Below are 26,420 nucleotides of genomic sequence, written 5' to 3' on the forward strand. Positions count from 1 at the left end.
AGGTGAGAGAAAAAGGGGAGAGCTTCTGGGCCAGTACTTATAAACGGCCAGTATAAAAAAAGGCCATTTATACAAAGGAGGCAAGTACTGCGGTAAATGAGGGGTTGGTAACTTGTATTAATTAATCTTCATGACTTCTTCACTGAAATAGAGAGCAACGTAATTAGCCAGGACAAGGAAGGAAGGAGTGGAAGTTTGTAGAGGGCGAAAAAATATTACTTACGAATATGGGCGTGGGCAAACGGGTATATGAAACCAAACTAAGAAGTGAAGAGTGTAGCGCTTTAGTGAGGTTAGTCCTTCCTGACGCTCCGTAGTCGGTCTTCGTTTCCTTGGAGACCAAGACACCAGTAAAATTGCCTTGCTTGTTAAATTTGAGGGGCTTAAATTACTGATCCACGATCCACGCTGGGACAAGGAGTTTGGAGAAGTGAACAGGCATCCCCGAAGGTCAGAGCACCGCAGACTCAAGGCTGTTCTAGTTTCCCCAATGGCTCATGTCTTTCCGAAGTAAGCAGGGGCATCAGCGGGTAGAGGAATGCACGTGGGTGCCCCTTCTGCCAGCCTTGCGGTGGTTGCGCGCCCTCCCCCACCCGCGCCTCCCTTGCTAGATCACTCACGCTCGCTTTCCTTGCTCCGCTTCCGCTCGGGCACATCTCCGAAACTTTGGTTTTGGGTTTGAGACTCCATGTGCTCCAAGTTTGCTGCTTGCAGTTCCTTGAGCCGAAGATGATGGAAGTTTTTCACTTCAACTCTTTCCAGACCCAGCCACTTTGGCACTCACTCCACAGCTCAGAAGTCCCAGTTTCTGGTGAGTCGGGGAGGCTTGGGATAGCTAAGGATGGGGGTTTGCTGAGTCTGAAGTGCCCCTGCCTTCAACTCCCATGAAGGGGACTTTCTCATGATAAAATGGAGACCTGAACTCCAGCTCTATATGTGGCACACACTTGCTGGGGGACCCACAGCAAGCCTCTGAGCCTTGTTTCTCTCCCCTTACTGCCTATTGTGCCGCTCGCTTATTGCTTTCTCTTTGCTAGTCAGGGTGGTTCCTGAGTGTTAGCCCCTTACAGGCAATGGGACAGATCTGTAATCTCAGGTACTCTGGAGGCTGAGGTAGAAGGCTTGGAAGTTCAAGGTCAGCATGGAAAATTTATCAGGATGCTGTCTCAACATAAGAAAAAGAGCTGATGTGTGTGGGGCGTGTAGGTCAGAGCAGTGCCCTGGGTTCAATGCCTGGTAAGGCAGGGGACAGGAGTGACTGCTAGCATTTATGCATGCTTATTAAAATTTATCACATGCTTCACAGATATATCTTGAATTAAACAAAACCATACCAAACAAAATAAAACAAACCTGTACTAGGGATTGAACTCAGAACCTGGGGCGTGCTCAGCAAGTGTTCTGCCACTGAGATATAGACCCAGCTGCCTTGGATTTCTTTATTAACCTGTAGATTTAAGTTTGTTATTATATCCACTTTACAGATGAGAATACTGAGGCTCTGAAAGCTAAAGTTACTTGCCTAAGGTCACAAATAACTGCAGAGTGCAGAGCAGGGGTTCAAACAGGCTATGCTGTGTGACTGATTTGTGTTATTTCTCATTGGATTATGTTCCCTGGCAGTGGTCCAAACATGAAACCAAGCCTTCTACTCTGCCTCCACTCCAGCAAACCAGCAGCCATAGCAAAAGCAAAATGAAGACTTCAGCTGGAGGCAGTACAGGTGGGCAGAGGCACTGGGCACTGGAATGGGGCTTAGGGACAAGATAGAGTCGTTCTCCAGGGCAGGAAGACACTGTTCACATTAAGGTAGGCAAACTAATGTAGCAGATAACTTCCAGATTTCAAGTAATAATGTTGAAGTTTATTTCTCATTAATGTCAAAATGCACTTGTGGTCAGGAATGGTGCTTGTGCATGGAAGCTCAGCACACTGGGAGGCTGAGGCAGGAGATTTGCAAGTTCAAGTCAAGCCTGGGCAATTTAGAGACTGTTTCAAAATAAGAAATTAAAAGTAGGTGTAGATGTAAAGGGGGAGAATACAATGATACCTTGGTTGTTGAACTCAGTTTGTTCCAAATTCGTGTTTGAACAACAAAAAGTTTGCGAACTAAGTATATTTTTCCTATAAGTAAAGGAAAACCAAATTGGTTTGAGGCTCTGAAATTATACTTATAAATTCATTTTTCCAGGACCTTAACAAATTTGTAATAATTTCTGTGTGTTTTTAACTTTGGTACTATATTGTTGCTTCTTTTTTCCATTCTGCTCCCCTCCTTTCAACCCCTCTTCCCCTATGTATTGGCTGACACATTGTGTTAACTTGAGAAGTTTAGAAGGTTAATTAAGTGACTCAGCCCAGAGCCAGGGTTCTTAGTTTGTAAACATCCTCATCCTGTCCAAGAGGAGGGCATGGATATTGTGTGAGTTCTACACCCAAGCCCCAGGGTAGCTTGTTTACAATATAAGCAGGAGAGAGAAGCTTGCTAGAAGCCCCAGCTGCTGCCCTTCCCTTTGCTCTTTGCTGTTTTCTGCTGCCATGGACTGCTGCTTTCTGCCGAGTGGGGCTCTGCCTGGGACCAGCCTGGTATAGGCTGAAATCTCCACAACTGAGGTTTTGGGTGTCGGGTATTTTGACCCAGCAACTCCCAGCAACGAATTAAAAGTAACTGAGACATGCTCCTTATTTACAAAAGCTTTTTTTCCATTTTTTACTCCTGTTCTCTTTTTTATTTGTCCCTTCTTTCCTATCCCCCTCTCCTTGGTTTTCCTTCTAATTTGAACATTTTCTTCCCATTTCCCAGTATGGTTTATCACATTAGATGAACAATGTGGTATTTAAACATGTGTGTCTGATTTATTTCACTTAAGAGTATGTTGTTAAGGTGCATCCATTTACCCCAGAAATGTCTCAAACCCATTTTTGGCGGAACCAAGGATTGAACTCAGGCCATTGTGCTTGCCAGGCAAGCACTTATTCTACCTAGCTATCTCCCCAGCTCCCTATTCTTTTTAAAATCATTTATTTGTTTGGTATAGGGTCTTGATATACAGCTCAGACTTGTATTGATCCTCCTGTCTCAGTCTCCCCAGTGCTGGGATTACAGGCTTGCACCACCACTCCCGGTTTCTGTGGTTGGTTTGGTGCAGGATTGGCCCAGTATGCAGTAATGGGGATTGAACCCAGGTCCTTGTACTTGCCAGGCAGGCACAGAGACTGCCAAGCTATCTCCCAGGCCCAAGCCTATCCTTCTTTATAGCACAGTAGTACGCCATTACATAAAAGAAAATCCAGCCCACATTTTCCTTGTGCATTCATTGGTTGATGGGCATTTGGGCTGTTTCCAAGATTTAGCTATTACAAACTATGCTGCTGTAAACATGCGTGTATATGTAGCACTGTGGTGTGATGCTTTTAATTCTTTTGGGAAGATATTGAGAAGAATAGCTAATTTCTCTCTCAGGGAGTAATTTCTGTACAGGTGTGATATTGATGTTTGAATGTTGACTTTGTATCCAGCTGTGTTACTGAACTTGGTTATTAAATTTAGAAGTCTTTTGGGTAGAATTTTTGGGGTCTTCTGTATAGCGGATTATATCACCTGAAAATAATGATAATTTAACTTTCTCCTTCCTATCTTTATCCTTTTTATTTCTTTCTCTTCTCTAAATGCTCTATGTTTCTAGAACTATACTGAGTAAGACTGGTGATAGGGGACATCCTTGTCTTGTTCCTGATTTTAGAGAGGAAGCTTTCAGTTTTTGTCCCTCTAATCTGATGTTGACTATAGGTTAGTCATAGATGGTTTTTATCAGATTGAGACAAGACCATCTATTTCAATTCTCTGGAGGTTATTTTTATTTTTAAATCATGAATGAACAGTGGACTTTGTCAAATGCTTTTTCTGTATCTGAGATGATCATGTGATTTTTGTCTTTGGCTCTGTTGATATGGTATATTACATTTATTGATTTGTACGTGTTGAACTATCCCTTCACCCCTAGGGTGCATCCTACTTGGTCATGGCATATGATCTACTTGATGATTTGCTGCCTTCTGTTTGCCAGTGTCTTATTAAATATTTTGTGTCTATGTTCATTAGGGAGATTGGCCTGTAGTTTTCTTTTTTGGTTGCATTTTTCTCTGATTTTGCTATCATGGTAATGCTTGCTTCCAGGAATGAGTTTGAGAGTATTGGTTCCCTTTTCATCAAACTCCCTTTAATGAGAAAGTTTGAGAAGTACTGGCATTAGTCTCATTATTATTAGATGGTCTCATTCATCAATCTAATGAATGATAACAAATACCTTGTAGAATTCATAAGTGAATCCATTGGGCTAGGCATTTCTTTGTTGGTAGGTGTTTAATTACATCTTCCATTTCATTGATTGATGTTGTTTATTTAGAATTTTTGTATCTTCATGATTCAGCATTTTTATTTTTATTTTTTTAAAATTTTATTTATTTGTGTGTGTGTGTGCATGTGTGTGTGTGTGTGGCCAGCTCAGCCCACCAAGGGACGTGGCTGGCTGGCATGTGGTGCTGGGGGATTGAACTGCGGTCCCTATGCTTTGCTAAGCTTGTTCTAAGTAGGTGCTTTAGACCGCTGAGCCATCTCACCAGCCCCATGATTCAGCATTTTAAAAATGTATTTAATACAGAGTCTATACGGTCTCACTATACAACTCGGACTTGTAATGATCCTCCTGTTTTCAGCCTCCCAAGTGCTGGGATTACAGGCCTGCACCATCATGCTACACCCAGTCTCAATTGCTGTCTCAGGGCGCTATGGGGGCGGGGCCAGCACAGCATGCTGGAATTGAACCCTGGTCTTGTGTTTGCCTAAGCAGGCACTTTAATCCACTGAATTATCTGGCGGGCCCTTTTGATCCTGCTTTGTGAATTAATATGTATCTGTCCATTTCTTCTGTATTTTCATCCCATTAGAACAAGTAGGTATTGATGAAGATCTATTGTAATTTTACCTTTTTTTATTCCTAGTTGCATGGATTTTTTTTTTTTTTTTTGCCGAACCAGGGATTGAACTCAGGCCCTTGTGTTTGCCAGTGAAGCGCTTATTCCACTGAGCCATCTCCCCGGCCCAGTTGCATGGATTTGAGTCTATTATTTTATAATAAGATTTGCTAAGAGTTTATCAGTTTTATTTTATCTTTCAAAGAACCAACTCTTGAATTCATCTTTGTTTTTTTGCAGGCTCAATTATATTAATTTCTGCTGTTCTCTTTATAATTTCCTCCCTTGCAAAAGCTTTATGCTTGACCTGTTCTTCTTTGGAAGCTTAATGTTTTGCATTAGGTTGTTTATTTAACCTCACATTTTTTTTGTTTGTTTGTTTGTTTGTTTTTAATTTAGTACAGGGTGTACAGAGTCTCACTACACAGATTGGACTCATAGTGATCCTCCTGTTTTCAGCCTCCCAAGCACTGCACTGGGATTACAGGCGCATGCCACCATGCCCAGTCTCAGTCACCATCTTAGTGTGCCTAGGGGATGGGGCTAGCATGGCATGTTGAAGATTGAGCCCTGCACCTGCCTAAGCAGATGCTTTCATTCCTGAGCTGTCTGGCCAGCCCTCTTTTTCGGAGATGAGAATTCTCCACTATAAATTTCTTTTGTAGGGGCTGGAGAGATGGCTCAGTGGTCTAAAGCACCTATTTGGAACAAGCTTGGAAAAGCCCAGGGACCGTGGTTAGATCCCCCAGCACCACATGCCAGCCAGCCGCGCCCCCTGCTGGGCTGAGCTCCCCCCCCCCACACTAAATAAATAAATGTTAAAAAAAAATTTTTTTTTTAAAAATTTCTTTTGTAGCACTGTTTTAATTGCATCCTGTATGTTCTAAGATTCATTCTGTTGGGGTTTCTGGTGTTGTAGTTCTCATAATCTTTCTTGAATATCCTTCAGAACATTTTAAAGTATTAGTTTGGTGGTTATAAATTTCATGAAAGAATTTCTTCTTTGTCATGGAAATAATTTTATTTCTCTGATAATTTTAAAAGATAGTTTTGTGGAATTCATCAGTCTGGGTTAGAAGTCACTTTCTTTTAGGGCTTGAAATACATTAATCCAAGCTCTCCTTGACTTGAAGATTTGTACTGAGAAGCCTGCTGGGGTTCTGATGGCTTTCTTTTATAGGTGATTTGCTTTTTTTCTTTCTAAAAGCTTTTAATATCCTGTTCTTATGGAAACTTGACTATTATATGCATTGGGATAGGTTTTTGGTGATGGCTAATTGGATTCCTTTTTTTTTATTTCATTCAATAATTATTTATTTAGTATCTATGTGGACTGGGTCTGTGCTACATAATCAGTATGCATAATCTTCTTTGTCTTAAAAACTCCCCCAGTCTTGACAGAAGTATAAATTTCTGTACATTAAAACCATAATAGTTTGCTAAGAAATAAGTACAAGTGAGAGAAACTCAATTATTTGAGGTCACTTCACCTGTTTTGGGATATTAAAGGAATCTATCTAGAAGAAATGATAGCTAAGCTGAGACAAACTTCTATTGACAAACAGTACAGGTGAAATAAAAAGCATAAAAATGACATATTACAGGCAGAGAACTGCACTTTGCAAAGATATAGACATGATAGGATTTAAAATGTGTTTCCTCTGTCCAGCTTAAATTAATAACCAATATGCTTCCTGTGCAGTTTTGCTCTTTGCTTTAGTCTATTGCATATTCTTTTTTTTTCCCCATAATCTTATTGAGAGACAAATAGCGATGAGACAGTTTCAATAATTGGATTTCTATATGTTTCACTTATTTGTATGTCAAATTGTTTTACTCTGCTTGGGAAATTTTCTGCCATTGTTTCTTTTTTAAAAAAAAATTAATGTTATTGAGAAACAAATAGCAATGAGACAGTTTCAAAACAGATTAGTAGGGGGCCTGGTGAGATGGCTCAGTGGTCTAAAGCACCTACTTAGAACAAGCTTAGGGGCTGGAGAGATGGCTCAGTGGTCTAAAGCACCTACTTGAAACAAGCTTGGCAAAGCCCAGGGACCTCGGTTCGATCCCCCAGCACCACATGCCAGCCAGCCCCGCCCCCTGGTGGGCTGAGCTGGCCACACACACACAGACACAATAAATAAATGTAATAAAAATAAATAAATATTTAAAAAAAAAGAACAAGCTTAGCAAAGCACAGGGACCGCGGTTCAATCCCCCAGCACCACATGCCAGCCAGCCCCGCCCCCTGGTGGGCTGAGCTGGCCACACACACACACACACACACAAATAAATAAAATTAAAAAAAACAAGTTAGTAGGACAGTTACAATAATTAATACATTGCATATTGTTGTCTTCATAGTAGTTATTCATAGTACAAGATGCAGACATGATATCCTGCCAAACACTATTAGTACAAATCTTTCTTCTCATTGAACTCAAAGAAAGTAGCTGTATATCTGTCGTATTTTGTATATAAAATAAAGAATGGTGCTTCATTTATAACCACTTTTTTGTTTAGTTTTGTCAAAGATGGGTATTACATTGCCATTTAAATATTGTAGGTGCGTGAATTCAGCAAAATAATCCAATATAGTTCAGTAGTCCATAAAAGTAGCGGGTTATCTATAGGACTGGCAATGTCAGAAGTTGTTGACTTGAGCCTTTTATAGCTCAGCATATTAATGTGGCTTTACTTTATATACCTCACTTTTTTTTTTTTTTTTTTTGCGGAACCAGGGGTTGAACTCAGGCCCTTGTGCTTTCTAGGCAAGTGCTTATTCTACTGAGCCACCTCCCTAGCCCCCATATATACCTTGTTTTTATACTTTTCTGCTGGGTGGTTAAGACCAAGATAAAGCAAAACCTATATAACAAGAAATATAACTTTTGTATCTGCCAAGGTCAGTCAAATCCACTCAGGATTTAGCCTGAAACCCTGTACTGCTCTGCCATTATTTCTATGAACAGTATTTTTAATGTCAGGTTTTTTACTATTTTGTACTTTTTCACTGACTCTGATCAATTGTTTTATTTATTTATTTATTTGTGTGGGGGGGGGCAGCTCAGCCCACCAGGGGGTGGGCTGGCTGGCATGTGGTGCTGGGGGATTGAACCATGGTCCCTGTGCTTTGCTAAAGCTTGTTCTAAGTAGGTGCTTTAGACCACTGAGCCATCTCACCAGCCCCATCAATTATTTTTTATTGTTGTTTTGATACAGGGTATTACTGTGTAGTTCATACTGTCCTTGAACTCACTATGTACCCTTTTCTGGTGTTGAAATCCCAGCGATCGTCTTGCCTCAGCATACCAAGTGCTGTGATTACAAGTGTGCATCACCATGCTTTGCCTTAGTCAATATTATGTTGTTCTTCTTTGCATCACATAAGAGCCTTTGAAATTTTTTAAAAATTTATTTATTTATTTATGTGTGTGTGTGTGTGGCCAGCTCAGCCCACCAGGGGGCGGGGCTGGCTGGCATGTGGTGCTGGGGGATTGAACCGCGGTCCCTGTGCTTTGCTAAGCTTGTTCTAAGTAGGTGCTTTAGACCACTGAGCCATCTCACCAGCCCCACATAAGAGCCTTTGGATGATTTTGCTGCTTGCTACTTGCTACTTGCTACGTGCTATTTGCTACTTGCTACTTTGGGGACATTTTTCTCTTCATGATCACTAACTACAATCTTGTCTTTTTTATTTTTATTTTTATTTAGTACAGGGTCTACAGGGTCTCACTACACAGATTAGACTCATAGTGATCCTCCTATTTTTGCCTCCCGAGCCCTAGGATTACAGGTGTGAACCACACCACCCAGTCTCAGTTGCTGTCTCAGTGTGTCCCAGGGATGAGGCCAGCCTGGCACCCCGGGATTCGAGCCCTATCTGCCTAAGCAGGTGCTTTAATCCACTGAGCTAGCTCTCCGGCCCCTACAGGTCTGTCTTCTACATCTGATGTTCTGGTCTCACACTGGCTCACTCTGCTGTGTATACTTTCAGTGGCATTTTAATTTTCTGAATATTTGTTTGAATATCTTTCATAGATTCCATTTCTTTCCTATATAGGATGTTCACAGTTTATATCTTTTCCCTAAACTCCTCTATTTTTAAAAATTTATATCTGCTTTAGACTCACTAGCTGTGTCTTTTCTTATGGTCACCATATCTGAGAGATTATTTCTGATTTGCTTTTTTCTAGAGTCTCCTTCATCTGCTTTGTTACTTCCACTGTTACCACTTCAGAGTGCAGGTGGGTGGCATTTGAATTGTTCCACCTTATTGTCCCTTGAGTTTGCCTTTGGTGAGGTGGGAGTCTAGGATTACGTCTTACTTAAGTGCCTTTTCTTTTTTTTTTTTTTTTTTTTTTTTTTTTGTTTGGGGTTTTTTTTTTTTTTTTTTTTTTTTTTTTTGGTGTATTTTTTTAAAGTTGAATTCCTGGGTTGATGTTTATAAAATACCTATGATGGGAAGCTTTATTGCTAGTATTTAGAACTCTTGGGAAATGAGTGCTTCTCAGAGATGTCTTCTAGGTGACATCTACCTTTTGGATTTGAGTCTGTTGCAGGATCCTGTCTCTTCACTTTATGGGAGATGAGATGTCACTGTCTACTTGGCCTACTCCCTTATTGTTTGACACTGGCTTATAGTATTGTTTATGCCTTTAGACAATCTCAGTCTTGGCACAGCAGGCAGAACAACTGGTTTGAGCAACTATGAGCCAGGCATAGTGGTGCATACCTGTAATCCCAGCACTTGGGAGGCTGAGGCAGGAGGATTGTTGTGAGTTAGATAACAGCCTGGGCTACAAAGTGAGCTCAAGGCTACTGTGAACTGCATAATGAGGCCGTCTCAAAATGACAAAACAAAAACAAAAACAAAAAACAACACCCAATTATGACACCCTGGTAAAAGTAGTAAAATCAGCAATAACAATAGTATCAATCACACCTTAGAAAATGACAAACTGTTGTAGCTATTAATTTGGCAACTTTAATTGTATGAACTATATTTGTGGTTAAAAGCAACCAGAAAATTGTATGCAATAAATATGGCCTGAACATGGTGATTTTACTCTCAAGGGAGAAAATTTAAAAGGAGAGTTAGGGGAAAAAAATAGAGAAATAGAAGAAAAGGAAGAGATTAGAAGCAAGGCTTGAGGGCAAAGAAAGATTACTCAGACTTTGAGAAACTGGTAGAGAAGATAGGAGGGAAAGAGATAAGTAAGAAATAAAAACAAGAACAGAACAACAGCAACAAAGAACTAGAAGCAGTGTTCACACTAATAAAAACTGGAATAAGCAATCAATGAAGAAAAAAAATGTTCGCTTCAGGGTGTGACTCTGTTGTCCCTGGTAGAAAGAGTGGTCAGACAGAGCCTAGGTTCATGTTGATTCATCCCAGCAAACCAGCAGAGCTTTTTGGCACGATAGTGGATGATCCTAGCAAGCCTATGCCTTTGGTTCCACTGAAGTGCCGGCTAGTTTCTGGCTGGCAGGCTAGAGTCCGAGTTGTTCAGCCTGCAGTATTCCTTTTGACCCCTGCCAGCTTGAGCTGGTTCCCTAGAGCTTGCACTCAGTCCCTTGACCTCCTGCCCAGCTGAACTTGGCTCCGCCTCACCTTGGCCCTGGGAGCCCCTAGGTGGAGCCAGCCCACAGCTGCCCTGAGTTCGGAGCTTAGTTAACTCTTTCTAAGATGGCTACCAGTTAATCACCTCTTCTGTGAGAATGTCCGTACCTGAATAATTTGCCAGCCACGTAGTAGCCCAGGTCCTCTGCTGTGTCACCCTGGTTCATCTCTCTGTGGTGGCATCTGGTGTCACTAGTAGTCACTGGGTGCCTGCAGGTTCAAGCTACTCCTACCATGCAGTGAGCCAGTGATCAGCGAGAAGTGCCACTTGCCACCTCCTTCTGCATTGAGGTCCCTTCCTTTTCTCTATAGGCTTCACTTCAGATCTTTGCTGGCTCCTGAGCACCCACTTTCCTCCTTCGATTCCTCACATTGATATATCCCAGCACCTGGACACCAAATCTTGGAGAGGCTGTTTCTGTGCCTTTTATCACTCCACCATGTTCCTGGAAGTTTGCAATGATTTCTTTCTTTAACTGTGTGGTGGTTCTCACAGTTTTCTTTTTAGCTTTATAGCTGTATCACCACCTTGCTTTGGAGCCCCGTGGTTATGATATTTTATACTATTAAAGTGCAAAAAAAAACAACAACAACAAAAAAAACAAACCACCAAACCCACCATACAGTGCTGACTTTAGATACACTAACACAAACACTGCGTGTTGTCTGGGGAATCGCAGCACTTAGGCTGTAAGTGTTGCCCCTTTGTGCTTGCGGAAAGATGTCACCATGACACAATCTATGCTCTATATGTTTTTTCCAAGTCAGAGTTTTCAATTTGAATACTGAGCAAAGTTGCAAACACTGAGCAGATTTTTTTGAACTTTCCTGTTTAAGTAGTGGAAAGTGCCCTGCCAACCAAGATACTGCTGTGATCTGTTCCAGATCATTACTCAGCGGCCCAGGCTCCTGTCATCTTGGGTTGGCACTAATGTTTGGTGAAGTTTTGAACTTTCCTGAATTCATTGGTGTCCAGAGGGCAGAGAGGAAAGGAAACAACACAGGTGATTTGGTAGTCAGTTCTTTTGGGGGGGCCACCCTTGAAATACCATTTCTACATACGTTGCAAGGGCTATAATGCAAGTTGTGGAACCACCCCTGACCGCAAGGGATGGTGGGAAATGTACTCTACCTATATTTCAAGAAGGGAAAAAAAATGGCTTAGTGAACAGGGTCAGCTCTGCTGCACTACTGTCTTGCTTTCCAGCAAACTTCTGATTCCTTGGCTCAGGTAGACATGAGTTTAAATATTGGCTTTGCCATTGATTCCATTGGGAAAGTTATCAATCTCTCTGAGCTTTGGGCTTCTTATTTGTGAAGTAGGGGCACCAAATGGATTGTTCTGAGAATTAAATGGGAACATCCACATAAAGCATTGTGGCTCAGCCATATTGGACCTAACACACTTCTTTTGTGGTTGTTTTGAGAGAAGTTTTACTATGCAGTTCAGGCTGGCCTTGAACTTGCTTTTTAGCCTAGGCTGGCCTTAAATTCACAGTGATCCTCCTGCCTAACCCCTTAGTGTTGAGATTACAGGTCTGTGTCATCACACCCAGCCCAGCTCCTTTTATTTATTTATTTATTTTTTGCTCCTTGAATGCCTTCAGGGCACTTTGGCATGGCTGGAGTGTTGTGGGGATCGAACTACAGCAAACTGAGGCTGCCAGCATTGTGGAAGCAGCCACTTAAAGAACTGAGCTAGGGCTGGGCCCCCCAGCTCCTTTTAATAACATATTTTGAAATATTCGTTTAGTATCCTGAAATAAACATCACAATACTATACCTCGTGTGTATAATTACTCACATTACTCACATGAATTCTTTTCTTTTTCCTTTTTTTCCCTTGTAGTACTTGTAGTACTAGGGATTGAAACTAAGGCCTTTGCGCTGAGATATAGTCCTATCTGTATTTTTTGTTCTGTGAAAGTCTTGATGAGACAGTAAAGTGCCCTGGTTGAGCTTGAATTTGAGATCTTTCTTAGTGTCCTGGAGTGCTGGGATTATTGTTGTGTACCACCATGTTCTACTTGGTAGTGAATTTTTTTGTGGAATTCCACACGCAATTCCCATGTGACCCAGCAGTTAAACTTTCTGCTTTTTTTTTTTTTTTTTTGAGACAGGGTTTCACTGTGTAGGATCAAATCTTGAATCTTGAGGTGCCAGGCCCCCCAAAACCCTTTGAATACTTAAATAAGTATTATATATCGGGGGTTTGGGAGATAACTCGGCGATCTAAGTGCCTGCCTGGCTGACATGGAACCGGGCATGGCGGTGCACACCTGTGATCCCAGCGCTGGGGAGGCTGAAAGGAGGATCGCTGAGTCTGGGCTGCAGTAGTGAGACCCTGTACCAAGAAAATAAATAAAAGATTTTTAAAAATTAAAAAAGTATTATATATAGAGTAAATAGACTTCAAGTATGGGTAGTCTTTATTTTATTTTATTTTTAAAAATGTATTTAGTACAGGGTCTCACTACACAGATCAGACTTAAGTGATCCTCCTGGTTTCAAGTATGGGTAATCTTATGTTCTCTTAAAAATTTCTATAATTTACACACATTTAATAAGAGTTTTTTTAAGCCTTTCAATGTAAATCTAAACCAAAATTCCATTTGTACCTTTAAAAATTTAAACACAAGATTGACCTGGTAATTATCGCCTGTTAAACTATACAATTAAATACCAGACCTATGCAGATAGATACTCATAGATTTAATACAACATTGATTCGCTTCATCACCTCAGAACCCAATACTAAAATTTGTAAGGATTAAGGCGCATGATCCATTAAAGAAATAATGTTTATTATTATCGTTAAATACTAATTATTTTTCCCAAGTGCACTAGGCTGCATCTGGAGCTGGGATTTTGGTGGTGGCACTGAGAAGGGGGCTTCTGCCCCCAGGGAGTGTTATCCTGTGCTGGTGTTAGCCAGGCCAGGGGAAGCTGGGGCTCTCCACACCTGTGCCCCTGAGCCATCACTCTGTGCCCTGCAGAGCCACAGCTCCTGCAGCAGAGTGGTGTTTTGCCTGGCTGCTGTGCCTCCTGGGATGGTGGCCCCAATTCTGAGGTCATTACAGATGGGGTGGAGCAGGCGCCATTTATTCCGAGCACTTGAAGCCATAGTAACTTCTTTAATCTTCAGGACAACCTTGTGAGGTAGTTGTGATGGTTATTTCTGCTTTACAGATGGAGGAACTGAAGGCCCAGGTTGGTCCTGTGGCCTATGCGGGTCTCAGAGCTAGGAGGAGGCTGCGCCTTCTTCCTTAGTCCTATTCTTCACCTGGCCTTGCCCAACCTTCCTATCAGCTGTGGAGTTGGGCGAGCAGGGATTTTGACTCAGGCATGTGGACTCTTGTAGATGTGGTTGTTAAGGGAAGGATGCTAAAGTGTTTATAATCCTTCATTGATTTAGTTGCCATCCCCTGTTGTGACAGCAAATGGCAGGGCACAGAAAGTGTGAGTTTCCAGCCCTCTGACTGGACAGTTGGGTGTAGGGGTCTAATGTTTCCGTTAGATTTAGCCTTCATAGGGTACTTTGTAGTCCTGATCCTGCAAGGTCAGGACTTGGGAGGCTGGGGCAAGAGGAATGCTGTGAGTTCAAGGGAAGCCTGAACAACTTCTTGAATCAAGGATCAGATGCTTAAATTAAAAAGGGGTCTGACTTGACCCTCTGCCCTCTACTTCCCTATCCATGTACGCGGTCATTCCTCTTTCCTGGGCTCTTTTACCAGGCCCTGGAGTGCTTGTGTGTGGGAGTTTTGGCCTCTGTCTGTTGAGTGGGAGGGGCGGTGCCTAGGACTTCTCACCCTGTGCTCTCTGGGAACTGGCTCAGGTCTGCCTGTACCTTTATCCACTCCTTATCTTCTCATCTCTGTCCCCAGCAGTGTCCTCCAGGCTCACTCCATCTGTGACAAGCCAGCTTCAGAATCCACAAGAAGGGCGTCTGAAGGAGAAGCTGCACCCAGTCAAGATGCCAGCCAAGCCTCGGCTCATGAGGGTATGAGGAGCGTCTTCCCGTGGGCCCAGGCGAGCAGGGACAGGGCTGGGGCTGCAGCAAACGTGCCCTGAGCACCTGGCGGGTGTCAGACTCCACTCATTGCCTCCTCACAGAAACCCCATGGACACACTGTATCCTTCCTGTTTCACTGGGCAAACTGAGGTACAGGGAAGGAAGTTACTTGCATTAGGGCACACAGCCAGAAATGACAGCATCAGGAGTCTGAACCGATTAAACAAAGCTGTTGCTGTTGTGTTTAGTCTCGGGAAGAGTCAGAATCATATTTTGTTATGCTGCATTAGGAATGCAGCCTAGTGGCTCATCATAAACTGTCCAGTCTGTTGACAGTTGGGGGACACAGTGCGCGTTGGCACAGAGCATGGACAGTCCCCATCATGTTTTCCATCAGCTGAGGCCACTGTCCCTAATTTTCTTTTATCATGCATTGTTTTATGGATTCTATACATACTAAATGTTATAAATACTGTCAAATACTGTAAGACGCTAAACTTCTTTAAAAAAGTGTTTGTTTGTTTGGTGCTTGGAATTGAACTCAGGACCTTGGGTTTGCCAGAGAGGCGCTTGTGCCACTAGCTATAACCCCAACACTTGTTTGCTTATTTCTTTGAGACAGGGTCTCACCATGTACCCCAGGTTGGCTGTGAACTCCTGGTGATCCTCCTCCCTCCATCTCTCAAGTTCTGGGATATAATAGTTCACAGTGAACAATGATTATAAAGAAAAAAAGAGAAAGTATTTGCTTTGAAATCACTTTTCCCGCGTTAGCCTTCAATTTTGCAAAATTGCTTTTCAGGGCCTCAGCATTCTGAAGAAGATTTCAGTTTCTGATGTAACTTTTATGCCAACTTAGAAGGGCATGAAAGTGGACAAACTGAAATACAAACTTTGTACTATTAGCCAGTTCTTAAGTGTCTCTTGGAATCATTCACTCATTCATTCATTTAATGAACAGATAGTGAACACCCGCTGTGTGTCAGGTCCTGTTCTGAGTGGGGATTCACCTGTGGTGTGGTCTCTGATCTTGGGAAGCTCAGGTCCTGTCGGGAGAGACAGAGGGCAGCAGAGGCAGATCTGTGTGGCTGGTGATGGTCTGTGCTCTGGGGAGGCGGAAGAGTGTGCCTAGAGCGGCCTGGAGCCGGGGGCGGCTGCAGATAGTACGCTCAGGCAGGGAGGTTCAGGGGCGACCTTTGAGACCTGGAGGCTGTGAGAAAGCAGCCATGTGGACAGCCGAGGGAGGAGTGCTTCAGCCCAGCAACCAGGTGCAGAGGCCTTGGGATGGCGAGGCTGGAGCATGGGCAGCGGGAAAGGTGGGAGTGAGACTAGTGGGTGGCCCTGGAGGAAGTTGAGCGAGCTGGGAAGGCTCTCAGACTCTGGAGGGCTTTTTGTTTTTATTATTTTTTGTAGTATTAGAGATTGAATGCAGGTGTGCTCTACTTCTGAGCTACATCCTTAGCCCTTTAAAAATATAAATATTATTATTTTGGGGGCTTGACTATAGAACCTTCACGAGAAGTTGTATCTCAGCCCTTCCTTTTGTAAAATTTTAAAACGGGCTCACTAAATTACTAGGTGGCCCAGGCTGGGTTTCAAATTTGTGTCCCTCCTGCCTCAGCCTCCCAGAGTGCTGAGATTACAGGTGTATGTTTTTTTTTTTTTTTTTCCTGTATTTTAGGGAAGGGTCTACAGGGTGTTCAGGGTCTTACTACTAGATCAGACTCGTGATTCTCCTGTTTACAGCCTTCCAAGTGCTGGGATACTGGCTTGTGTCACCACACCCCATCTCAGTCACAGGCGCAGCACATCCCTTGGTCAGGGCAGGCACTGCAGGCCTGGGGGTCAAACCCCTGGCCCCTGCACCTGCTTGCAGGCACTTTAATCCACTGAGCTATCTGGCCAGCCCTACAGGTGTGTATTATTATTCCTGGCTTTACTCTGAATTCTTTTTTTTTTTTTTTTTTTGTTCCTCGAAACTCTGAATTCTTTTGAGAGTGTCTCGAATGTACCAGGCACCGTATGCGCACTGGGGATACAGACATGAACAAGACACTCAGACTCAGAGTTTGTGTAGTTACGGGGCTTAGCATCCTACATACATTTTAAGAAGCATATGTCTGTAATCCCAGCACTCTGGGAGGCTGAGGCAAGAGAATGGCAAGTCTGAACCCAGCCTAGACAAGTTAGTAATTCAGTAAGACCCTGTCTCAAGATTAAAAAATAGAAAAGGTCTGGGATGTAGCATGGTGTGGAGGCTATGGGTTCAATCCCAAGTACCTCAAAACAAGGCACTTTCCAAAAACCCCCCAAAACTAGCTTCCTATTAATTTATCCATCCCCTACTCAGGGAGCTCCAGGTACTGTCCTGTGTGCTGGCCATTCGGGTGTGACAGCAGAGACCGCCTAGCCCTCCTGGCTGTGACACAAGCAAGAAGGTAGTGGGGAACATGTCTGTTATGTTAGGTGACAGTCCTAGAAGAGGAACAACTGGGAAATGGGGAGTCAGCGTTACAAGCTGCAGTTACAGATCAAGGTGCACGGCAGGGCTGCACTGTAGTCCTTGGGTCAGAGGAATGCTTTTCTGTGCGGAGGTTGTCACATTGCGCTCTTGGAGACCCACCTAGGAGGGCTGAGGGCTGACAGTGCAGCTTGCTTGAGCTACCCTCGGTGGGGCCATGGTGGGCCTAGCACTGGAGGGGGCTGTTTTCCACAAGGCGTTGGTTTGGAGATGGAGAGGCCAGATAGTGGTGTGGCTAGGAACCCAGACCCCAGGGACAGCAGCTCTGCCGTGTGTAACCGTGGCCCATTCCTACCTCTGATGGCGGGATCCCATTGTGCCAAGTGCCTGGAGCTCGCAGCAGTCCTCCTTACGGAGGCCGAGGAGAGGTAGGGCAAGCGCTTGGCTAAGTGCTCAGCACCCAAGACTCAGCACAGCTGCATGTTACCAGGAGGTCAGGAATGCAGAAGCTGAGGGCTGGGAAAGCACGGATTCCAGCAAAGGACAGAAGTGAGAAGGCCAGCCAGATAGCTCAGTGGACTAAAGTGCCTGCTTAGGCAGAGTGCAGCGGCTGGAGTTTGGATCAGCAGTGTGCCGTGCTGTGCTGGCCCCACCCCCGGGGCGTGTGGAGACAACAGTTAAGACTGGGCGTGGTGGCATGCACCTGTAATCCCAGTGCTTGGGAGCTGAAAACAGGATCACTCTGAGTCAGATCTGTGTAGTGAGGCCCTGTAGGCCCTGTAGACCCTGTACTAAATACATTAAAAAACAAAGTGAAGAAGAGCAGAAAGAATTAAGAGACCAGCAGGCCAAGGGCGGAGGGCCAGAGCTGGATAGGTTTTTGTTCACTAAGTCCACACTAACGTGCCAGGCACTGCCATTGAGTGGCTTGATTGTGAATTTTATCTCATTCATTTTTTACAACCACATTCTGGAGCAGGTATAAGTTATTGGCAGTGTTTATATGACTGGCCTCTGGGAAGGTCATTAACCTGTCCAGGTTTCCTTATAGGGTAAGTGGTAAACTGGGATTTGGACCAAGGTGTGTGTAGGTTTGATGTCCAAATCACAGTCACTGCCTGCTTCACCCACTCCTTGCAGTTTTAAGCACTTTGAATTCTTGCTTTAGTGTATGGAAAGGTAGACACTGGGACGCAGAGGTCTAGCTCTGATTCTAGCATTGTCACTTGGCTGTGTAACACTGAACAATCACGTAAGCTCTTTGAGCCTCCACTTAGCAGCAAAGTAGAATTCGTGAGCAAGAGGTGGCTGGAGGACACACTGCTGCACCACGTGTCACCTGCACAGTGCCTGCCCTAGTGTGTAGTGAGCCCTCAACAATGCATTACTGTTACTATTATTGTCTGTTTGCTGTACCTGTTGGATGTAACCTTGGGCAAGGCACTTACCCTGTCTGATTATTGTTCCACAAGGATCTTCCATGATGGGATAGGAAATGGTGGCTGTTACCACCCACTTGGCCTCCCTTGCTTCTCTTCCAGAGCTGGCCCGTCCCCTGTCACTTTCTCACTCATCTGGGGCATTTGTTATTACTATCATTATATCATCACCATTACTGTCATCGCAGTAGAACATTTCATTAATTCTGAGAAGCCGTTAGCCATGGTTGTAACTTTATTTTCCTACTAATACTTGTCAGTTAAATGGTGATGTGCCACCAATTGAACCATGTCTGCTCACCTCAGAGACATGAAACTGTGAGGAAATGTGCATTTCCAAGTGGATGGAAGGGTCCCTGAGGGCCCTGAGTTTCACGTACGCCGTGCACAGACAGTGGGGAACCCTTGCTCCATGTGGGGCACATTGACTGGGAGGCTGCCTGGGGTGCAGGCGGTGAGAGGGAAGTCCGGGCGCTCCATGGTCTCTGGCCTCAGCACAGCAGCATCCCCTTTGTTTTCTTGTCCTTGGCCACAGATGATGCTCCGGAACCAGCGGAACTTGCTCCAGGACGTCTGCAAGCACGAGCACTTCCTCTCCGAGCAGAATGAGGAGCTGGTCAGGGCCATCCTGGACACAGAGGACAGCACAGCACTGCAAGTGCGGGCCATGCTGCAGCAGGAGGACATCACAGTGGTGAGCCATGCCCTGAGCCTTCTCAGCTGCTGGCCCTCTTCCTATTGTGACCCCATCCAAACTCTGGTCACCTACTTGGGTGTGGAGGCAGGTGCAAGTGGGTCTTGTAAAGTGGGACACAGTAGCGCTCCCCTCAGAGGGAAGTTGTAGCCACCACACATAGTACCTGTATGAGAGGAAGTAGTTGCCACTATTCCAGCCATCACTGTTACTGTTCCAGCCATTGTTGCTGCAGTGGACGTGTAAGCGGCGTGCTTATGTCCCTTCATATCATCTTTACAACAGCTCTGTGAGGGGTTCTGTTACTATCCCACCCTACATACAAAGTAATGAAAAGGCATCAAGGATAAGTGACTCCCTTAGAGTCACCCAGCTAACAAGGATCAGAGGTAGCATTTGAACTCAGGCAGTGGTGCCAGGATCTGTGCCTTTCGCACTGTGAGCCTGTGCAGCCTGAGGTGACAGGAGGGGAAGGATGACTTCGCAGAGGCCAGGGAGCTCCTCTGCCGCCTTTGCAATCCAGAGACACTGGTGGAGGGCAGGAGGTTCCCAGGTGGCCCAGGAGTTGGGGCTGGAGAAGAGACTGGGATACAGCTGAATGAAGGGATTGCTCTGACTGGAGTCTGCCCAGGGTGGAGGGGGATGGAGCACACTGAGTCTGAGGGGTGCAGAGGACATCGAGGCTCCCTGGGGGTGTTTGTGGATCCACCACTCAGTCCTCGTTGAGCTTGGTAGGGAAGCGCCCGGGCTGCCTTACAGGATGTCATGGACTGGGTAGTGGAAATTGATTTCATAGTTTTGGGAATTTAGCATCCAAGATCTCAGGCCGTCAGTTAGGCTCTGGTGCTGCCTCTCTTTCCACTTGCCTCTGGCTGGCTTGCTGTGATTTCCAGGCCTTTCTTCTGCGTGTACAGGGTGAGCACTGGGGTTTCTTTTCATGAGGCTGTCAGCCTGTCAGATGAGGGCCCCCCTCAGGCCCTCAAAAGCAGGCCCTCATCCTGCCTTCAAATGCAGCCATTAGGAGGTCAGGGAGATAGCTCAGTAGAATAAGTGCTTGCTTGGCAAGTGCAAGGACCTGAGTTCAATCCCTGGTTCAGCCAAAAAAAAAAAGATGGTAATTCAAATGCAGTCACTGAGGGGACTTCAATGTAGGAATCTTAGCAGGGATGAAGGCCGAGGACATAGAGCCTTGGAGACAATAGGACATTCTCTAAACTTCCTGTGTCAAGTCTACTTATCCTTGTTGTCTTTGATGTCCCTCATGAACGTTTGGGAACAGCAATTGTGAGACCTGTCATCCACATCAAGTTCTTTTTCCAGGGGGCCACAGGCGGTTAGTTAGAAAGCCTTGTGGGTCCTGTGATGGAAGTGGGAACTTGTTTACCCTAGAGGGGGTGTTATATGAGCCCCGGGAAGGCTTCTTGGAGGAAGTGATACTTAGGCTGAGATTGCTGTGGAGGTGTTAAACTGGCAGGGGGGCCAGGTGCTAAGGGCCTGGGGTGAGAGGCAGCATGGCTGACCCCAGGATCCATAGGGAGCTGTCTGAGGCTGGGCAGTAAGGAAGGGGTCAGAGAGGGAGGGGTTGACTTGGGCCAGATCAAGTAGGGCCATTGGGGCAAGGATAGGGAGTTACTGTTCTTAGCCTCTGGCCAGGTTGCAGGCCCTGGGAGTAGGATTGGAACTTGGGACTCCTCTGAGGAAGTGGTGAGTTACCACAGCTGACTGGGAGCCCGAGGCCCCGCAGAGGCTGTGGTGAGCTGAACCTACCACTGTCCCACAGAACATGATGGACATCTTGGAGTACTCAAACAACGAGCTACAGAGGTGGAAGTCTGAGCTTGAGGAGTGGAGAAAGAAGGAGGAACACAAGAAGAGCAGTAAGACGCCCCAGGGGCAGACTTCTTGGCCTTCACCCACGACCCTTTGGGGAGGGCAGCTGCAGGGTACTCACCTGCACCTGCCTTTCAGAGCTCATCCGCCTTCTTCTCCCTCCTTGGCAGATGGACTTATTGAGACACAGAGCTTAGAGCTTAGCTTTTGAGGACTTAGCACATTCCAGGCTCCAGGTGTCTGCATGTTCTCGGTCTGTGTATACATAGTCGTTATATAGCCCGAGGACGCAGGGTCTCTTCTCCCATTTTACAGAAGAAGAGATGGATGCTAAGGGAGGTGGAGGAGCCTGGTGGAGCTTATATAGCTTGGAGCCAGAATTCAGTCCTAACCTGACTCTGATCCCTGCCCCGGTCCCTCTGGGAGTGAGTGGCAGGGCCTGGGTCCTATAGGGCCTGTAAGGTCCTCTTCCTGAGCAGATGAGATACTTTCTAGGGGAGAGGGTATGCTGGGATCCCTTCCATGGGGGAAGGCGGGGTAAACTTTGTCTCAATCCTGCCAGGAATCATTTCTTGGGAGCCAGTGTCGCCCTTGCTCCCTGGTCTCACTGGCCTAAAGGTGTGGCACCAGTTTCACTTCTTTCCCTTTCCAGCACTGCCTTGCCTCCTGCAGGCCTAGGGCATTGCCTGGGGCTCACTTCTCCCTCCCTCCCATCCTTTTATGTGCTCTCCTCAGCCCAGAGCCCACTCCACTGGCCAAGGAGGGCCCAGTCTCCTGGAAATGGCCTCTGAGGGGAGGCCCTGTGCCTGTCCTCCAGACTCCTCTCCCTCCCTCTTCCCAGGCCTGGAGCAGCAGGCAGAGCAGCTGAACACTAGAATAAGAAACACCCAGGAGCTGGTGAGCTTCCTGAACACCTACATGGACCACGAATACCCCGTAAGGTCAGTGCAGATTGGTGGCCTTATGCGCCAGCTGCAGCAGGTGAAGGACAGCCAGCAGGTAGGTGTGCTTGCCTCTGCCCTGGAGCACCTAGGCAGTGAGCTGGTGGCCCACCCCTTCTGCTGGCCCCCAGGAGGAGCTGGATCATCTCAGTGAGATGCGCAGGATGGTGCTGAAGAGCCTGTCCAACACACAGCAGGAGAAAAGGAGAAAGGTCTGGAGGTCTCTAGTGGTGGTGAGTCATCAGTTGCTGTTACAGGTCTCCAGTGCTGCCCAGGCCGGATTTCCTTCTGTGCCTCTTGCCCACTGGACTACCTGCTCCATATCTGCCATACATTACTGCCTAGAAAGGGGCAACCTGGAGACAGACCTCTCCTTGTTCCACAGAAAACCCAGCACCCTCGTGACAAGAACCTTCGACAGGTGATCCAGGACAACAAGTACCAGCAGCAGTGCATGGTCAGGTGCAGAAACGTGAGTGGACGGGAAGGCCATGGTGCCTCTGATGGAGTAGGGCTAGGCAGCTCCCAGTGCAGGCCCAAGTCCAGGAACCGCGGGAGATCATTTTTGAGGATGTTCTGCTTCGGAGACCCAAGTCCGTGCTCTGTGTGGCTGCCTCTCACACTGCTCTGGGAGGCACTCTGCACAGGGAAGGTGGCCTGGTGTAGGTGACAGAGCCTGGTGCAGGGTTGGAGATAGCCTGTGTGTCCACCTCAGCTCTGCCAGTGGCCTGGGAGACGGGCTTCGCCTAATGCCTGACTGGCTGGCCAGAGCCATTGCTGAGGCCTTGCCTGAGTCACCGCCACTGCTGGCTGTGAGCTGTTAGCAGCATCTTCAGGCACCCAGCTCAGCCATTGTGCGTCATGCTGCAGACCCTCTAGTGCTAACAAGCTTCACTGTCCCCAGCCCCTCACATGGGTCTCACACCTTCACAGGTCTCAGCAAGCACCTTCCCCAGCCAGCTGCCATTCATCTTCGTGGCAGGCAAAGTAGTTCTGTTCCCCATGGCCTTTCTCAGCACTTCAGAATGTGGCAGTAACCCGGGAGCCCGCACATCCTGCGCTGAGAGGCCCCTTCTCTAGCCAGCAGGTGCCACTGGCATCTCACTTCTCCCATGGGTCTCTTTCCCCTCAGCTTATCGACCAATCGAAGGAGAAAGTGCTCACATTAAAGGCTGAGGTGGAATCACTCCAGGCCCAAGTCCGGGATCCGCGGGAGGTCATTTTTGAGGATGTTCTGCTTCGGAGACCCAAGTACGTGCTCTATGTGGCTGCCTCTCACACTGTGCTCTTGGAGGCACTCTGCGCAGGGAAGGTGGCCTGATACAGGTGACAGAGCCTGGTGCAGGGTGGAGGAGGCCTGAATGTCCACCTCAGCTCTGCCAGTGGCCATAGGCAGATGCGACCTTCCCATCCCTGGACTCATTTTCCTGGCAGGACTCAGCAGGCTGGGTAAAGTCATCTCTAAGGAGCCTCTAGCTCTCAGATTCCCTGTGTCAGTTGGGTGGGTTGTTGAGAAAGCAGAATTAAGTGGGATGATTGGTTTCAAGGAAGAGTCATGGCCTAGAAGGCACAGGATTCTGTGCCCCAAGGAAAGAACTTCTTTCCTTCTGAATCAGTCCTCAGCCAGGGGTGCGGCATGACTGTAATCTCAGCATGCAGGAGGCTCTTTGAGGGTAGGCAGGGCTACAAAGCGAGTTCAAGACTGACTTGGATTGCGTTCACTCAGCCTCCCTTCTCCCCAGCAAAACTAAAACCAAACCACACAAAATCTCAGCCAGTTCTTTGCCTGCTCTTTCTTGGATTAGACCCTGTGTGGTTGGACTGGGAGTGACCAGGCCAGGCCTCTGCACGAGGCACCACAGATTCCTGTATTTGCAAGCTACTTACTTTCTTTTGTGTCTTTATGTCTGTCTTCTCCCATCTTTTCCTTCCTGTTCCTTCTCTGTTCAAAAGTAACTGTTCAGTGATGAAGTGCCAGGGATCATGTGAAGGACAGCAGACCTGTCCCTGCCACCTTGGAGCCAAGGTGTGAACTAGACCTTAGTGGACAGTAAGACACACATAGCAAGTTGGGACTGAGCCAAGAGCCGCTGAGGAGAGGTGTGTGGTGCTGGGGAGTGTGTCCCAGGGCAGGGAACCTGGTGCCATCAGGAAGGTTTCCCTGAGGATGTGGCATAGGGCTCCCAGGCAAAGGGACTAGAGAGAAGCAAAGGGAGAGTGATGCCAGGGGCAGTGCCCAGGGCACTGGGGATATCATAAGTTGGCACCCACTGCCTTCCCTTGGGTTCTGTACTTGTTGAGCTAAGACTGAAAGAGGTGAGCCCAGGGTGGGCTAGATCACCGCTCTTACTCTGCTAAAGCTCACTTGAGAGAATGGCTTAGGTTTACAGACATTCTGGCTTCCTGATACAAACCCAGAAGGGGGCAGATTGAGCCACCCAGCCCTGGTGGATCTGCACATTGGACCCTGAGAGCAGAGCCCAGTGTGATCCTTGTGGGGACTTGAGTCTGAGACAAGGGACTGGGTTTTGGAGGCCTCTGTCCTCCAGACTCCCCATTCAGGCAGAGCTTTTTGCAGCAGCAGTGAGTAGAGGGGCAGCGAGGTCAGGAGCAGCAGCTCACTATGGCTTTGCACAGGGAAATCCCAGGCACAGGAAACAGCCTTCTGTGCCAAAGTGGGAAGGGCCTCCTGCGGGGCAGAGCTGCTTCAGCTAGAGCTTGCAGGGCAAACATGCAGAGACTGTACTGAATGTATGAAACAGCAGATTCCAAGCCGGCGGCGGTATGCAGGGGGCTCATGGGGCCGCTTCCCCGACATGTTCTTGGGTGCTGTTGCTGCTCTGTGGGCCACATGCCCAGCAGTGATGTGGGGACCAGCAGGAAGGAACTTGGGGTGCTGGGGAGAGGGGTGGGCAGAGGGAGCGGGCAGCTCAGCTGGGGGCCTCTGGCAGTACACAGGCTGTCGTTTGTACTTCACCTCAGAAGCAAAGGATTTGAAGTTGAGTGGTGCCATGATCAGATTTGTATAGAAATAAATTATTCTGGAGATGAGATTGGAGTGAGGCCAGGGCAGGAGCTTGAAGTTGAGTTGGGTCCAGAGGAGCCTGGTCAAGTGTGTGGCAGAAGAGATGGGAGGACTAGCTGGTCTGGAGAAATAGTAAAGGGGGGAATCTGTAGGGCTTGGAGATGCTTAGCTGTGTGTGGGGGGAGGATCAGAGGTGGTCTGGTGCCAAATCCAGAGTAGGAAAGACGGCTGGTGAGGGAGGTGTGTGGAGGCCCAGCTAAGACTGCCTTGGATGATGATGGCGGTTTACGAGGGACATCATGCTTAGCCATCAGATTGATCAGCGTGGACCTTAAAGGACAGAGATCGACAGGAGATGAACATCTGAGAGTTGCCAGTAAGGACGAAGCTTTTAAAAACTATTACAAAAACTTTCCAAGTCAGGCGTGGTGGTGCACACTCATAGTCCCAGCACTGAGAGGCAGAAGATCGCTGTGATTTCAAGTCCAGCCTGGCCTACATAGTGAGATCCTATCTCAAAAACAGTGAACAAAAACAGACAATGGAGGGAGAACGCAGTCCTGCAGCTTCTTGCCTGTCATGCTGGTCACTGAGTGTGGGGACTGTGTTGCTGATGGCGTGTGTCTCCCTTCCTGGGAAGACATTAGCATCTCCTGGGTATTGATCACAGGCTGGCACTTGATGTGGCTCCTGGGCCCGTCCCACCAGCGGCTGAGCTTGGGCTTAGCACCCTCACTGGACAAAAGAGGGAACTGAGGCTGACCTGCTGGCACTGTGACACAGGTGCTCACCGGGAGCAGGAGGGTTGGAAGAGAAGTGGCTTGCTCAGCACATCCTGAGTTGTGCCGACTCGTGAGAGAGTGAGGGGCCATTGTCCTGAGGAGCCTCAGTCCTCTTAGGGGAACATCACTCCCGCCAAGTTCATTTCTCTTCCAGTTCTGATGCTATTGTCTGTGCATGTGTGTGTGCGTGTGCATGTGTGCACCCGCCTGTGTATGTATGCATAGTTGGTCACAGGTTTGGGGATGGGCCTTCTAGTAAACATCAGTGTTGTAAAAGGCACGACTCCCCTGGGGATGCACCCACCCCTTAGCAATGACACCCCTCTTGGCCCTTTACACACCTCTGCTGCCTCCTACTAGGTGCACCCCAGACATGGACGTCATCCTCAACATCCCTGTGGACGAGCTGCTCCCCTTCTAGATGTCAGTGCCATGACTCCTCATCTGCCTGCTGTCTCCCAGCACCCAGAGCCTTCCTCGGTTTACTTCCGCGACTGTGTCTCCACCCAGACCCTGGTCTGCAGTTGCCCACCTTCCTCTCTACAGCTTTTTTCTTGTTTCTCTTCCTTCTTGCCCATTTGGTGCCACTCCTTGGGCCAGGGAGGTCTTTGGTTAAATCTGTCATGCCTTTATAAATAA

General features: G+C 46.8%; 1 protein-coding gene across 7 annotated transcripts; it reads left to right on the top strand.

The window, feature by feature from the left end:
• The first annotated feature begins 340 nt into the window (after positions 1-340).
• CUNH20orf96 (chromosome unknown C20orf96 homolog) lies at positions 341-26,420 on the top strand. 7 transcript variants are annotated; one of them, XM_023714876.1, is made up of 12 exons: positions 341-510; positions 612-811; positions 1,624-1,723; positions 9,171-9,221; positions 14,482-14,597; positions 19,045-19,203; positions 20,984-21,080; positions 21,875-22,032; positions 22,106-22,207; positions 22,360-22,446; positions 23,107-23,225; positions 26,142-26,420. In XM_023714876.1, exons 3-12 carry the CDS (start codon positions 1,696-1,698, stop codon positions 26,200-26,202), a joined length of 978 nt encoding a protein of 325 aa, XP_023570644.1. In that variant the 5' UTR covers positions 341-510; positions 612-811; positions 1,624-1,695; the 3' UTR covers positions 26,203-26,420. The 7 variants fall into 7 exon arrangements, with proteins under 7 accessions (XP_023570644.1, XP_023570645.1, XP_023570638.1 ...); XM_023714877.1 differs by having other exon boundaries at positions 684-811; XM_023714870.1 differs by having other exon boundaries at positions 763-811.

This window comes from Octodon degus, unplaced genomic scaffold (genome assembly GCF_000260255.1).
Source record: "Octodon degus isolate 3935 unplaced genomic scaffold, OctDeg1.0 scaffold00037, whole genome shotgun sequence".
NCBI classification, from domain to species: Eukaryota; Metazoa; Chordata; class Mammalia; order Rodentia; family Octodontidae; genus Octodon; species Octodon degus.

Coding starts and splice junctions, on each gene's coding strand:
- CUNH20orf96 (XM_023714870.1), top strand. CDS start 491: ATGGCTCATGTCTTTCCGAA. Junction 812..1,623: donor CTCAGAAGTCCCAGTTTCTG/GTGAGTCGGGGA, acceptor GTTCCCTGGCAG/TGGTCCAAACATGAAACCAA. Junction 22,208..22,359: donor TCTGGAGGTCTCTAGTGGTG/GTGAGTCATCAG, acceptor CTTGTTCCACAG/AAAACCCAGCACCCTCGTGA.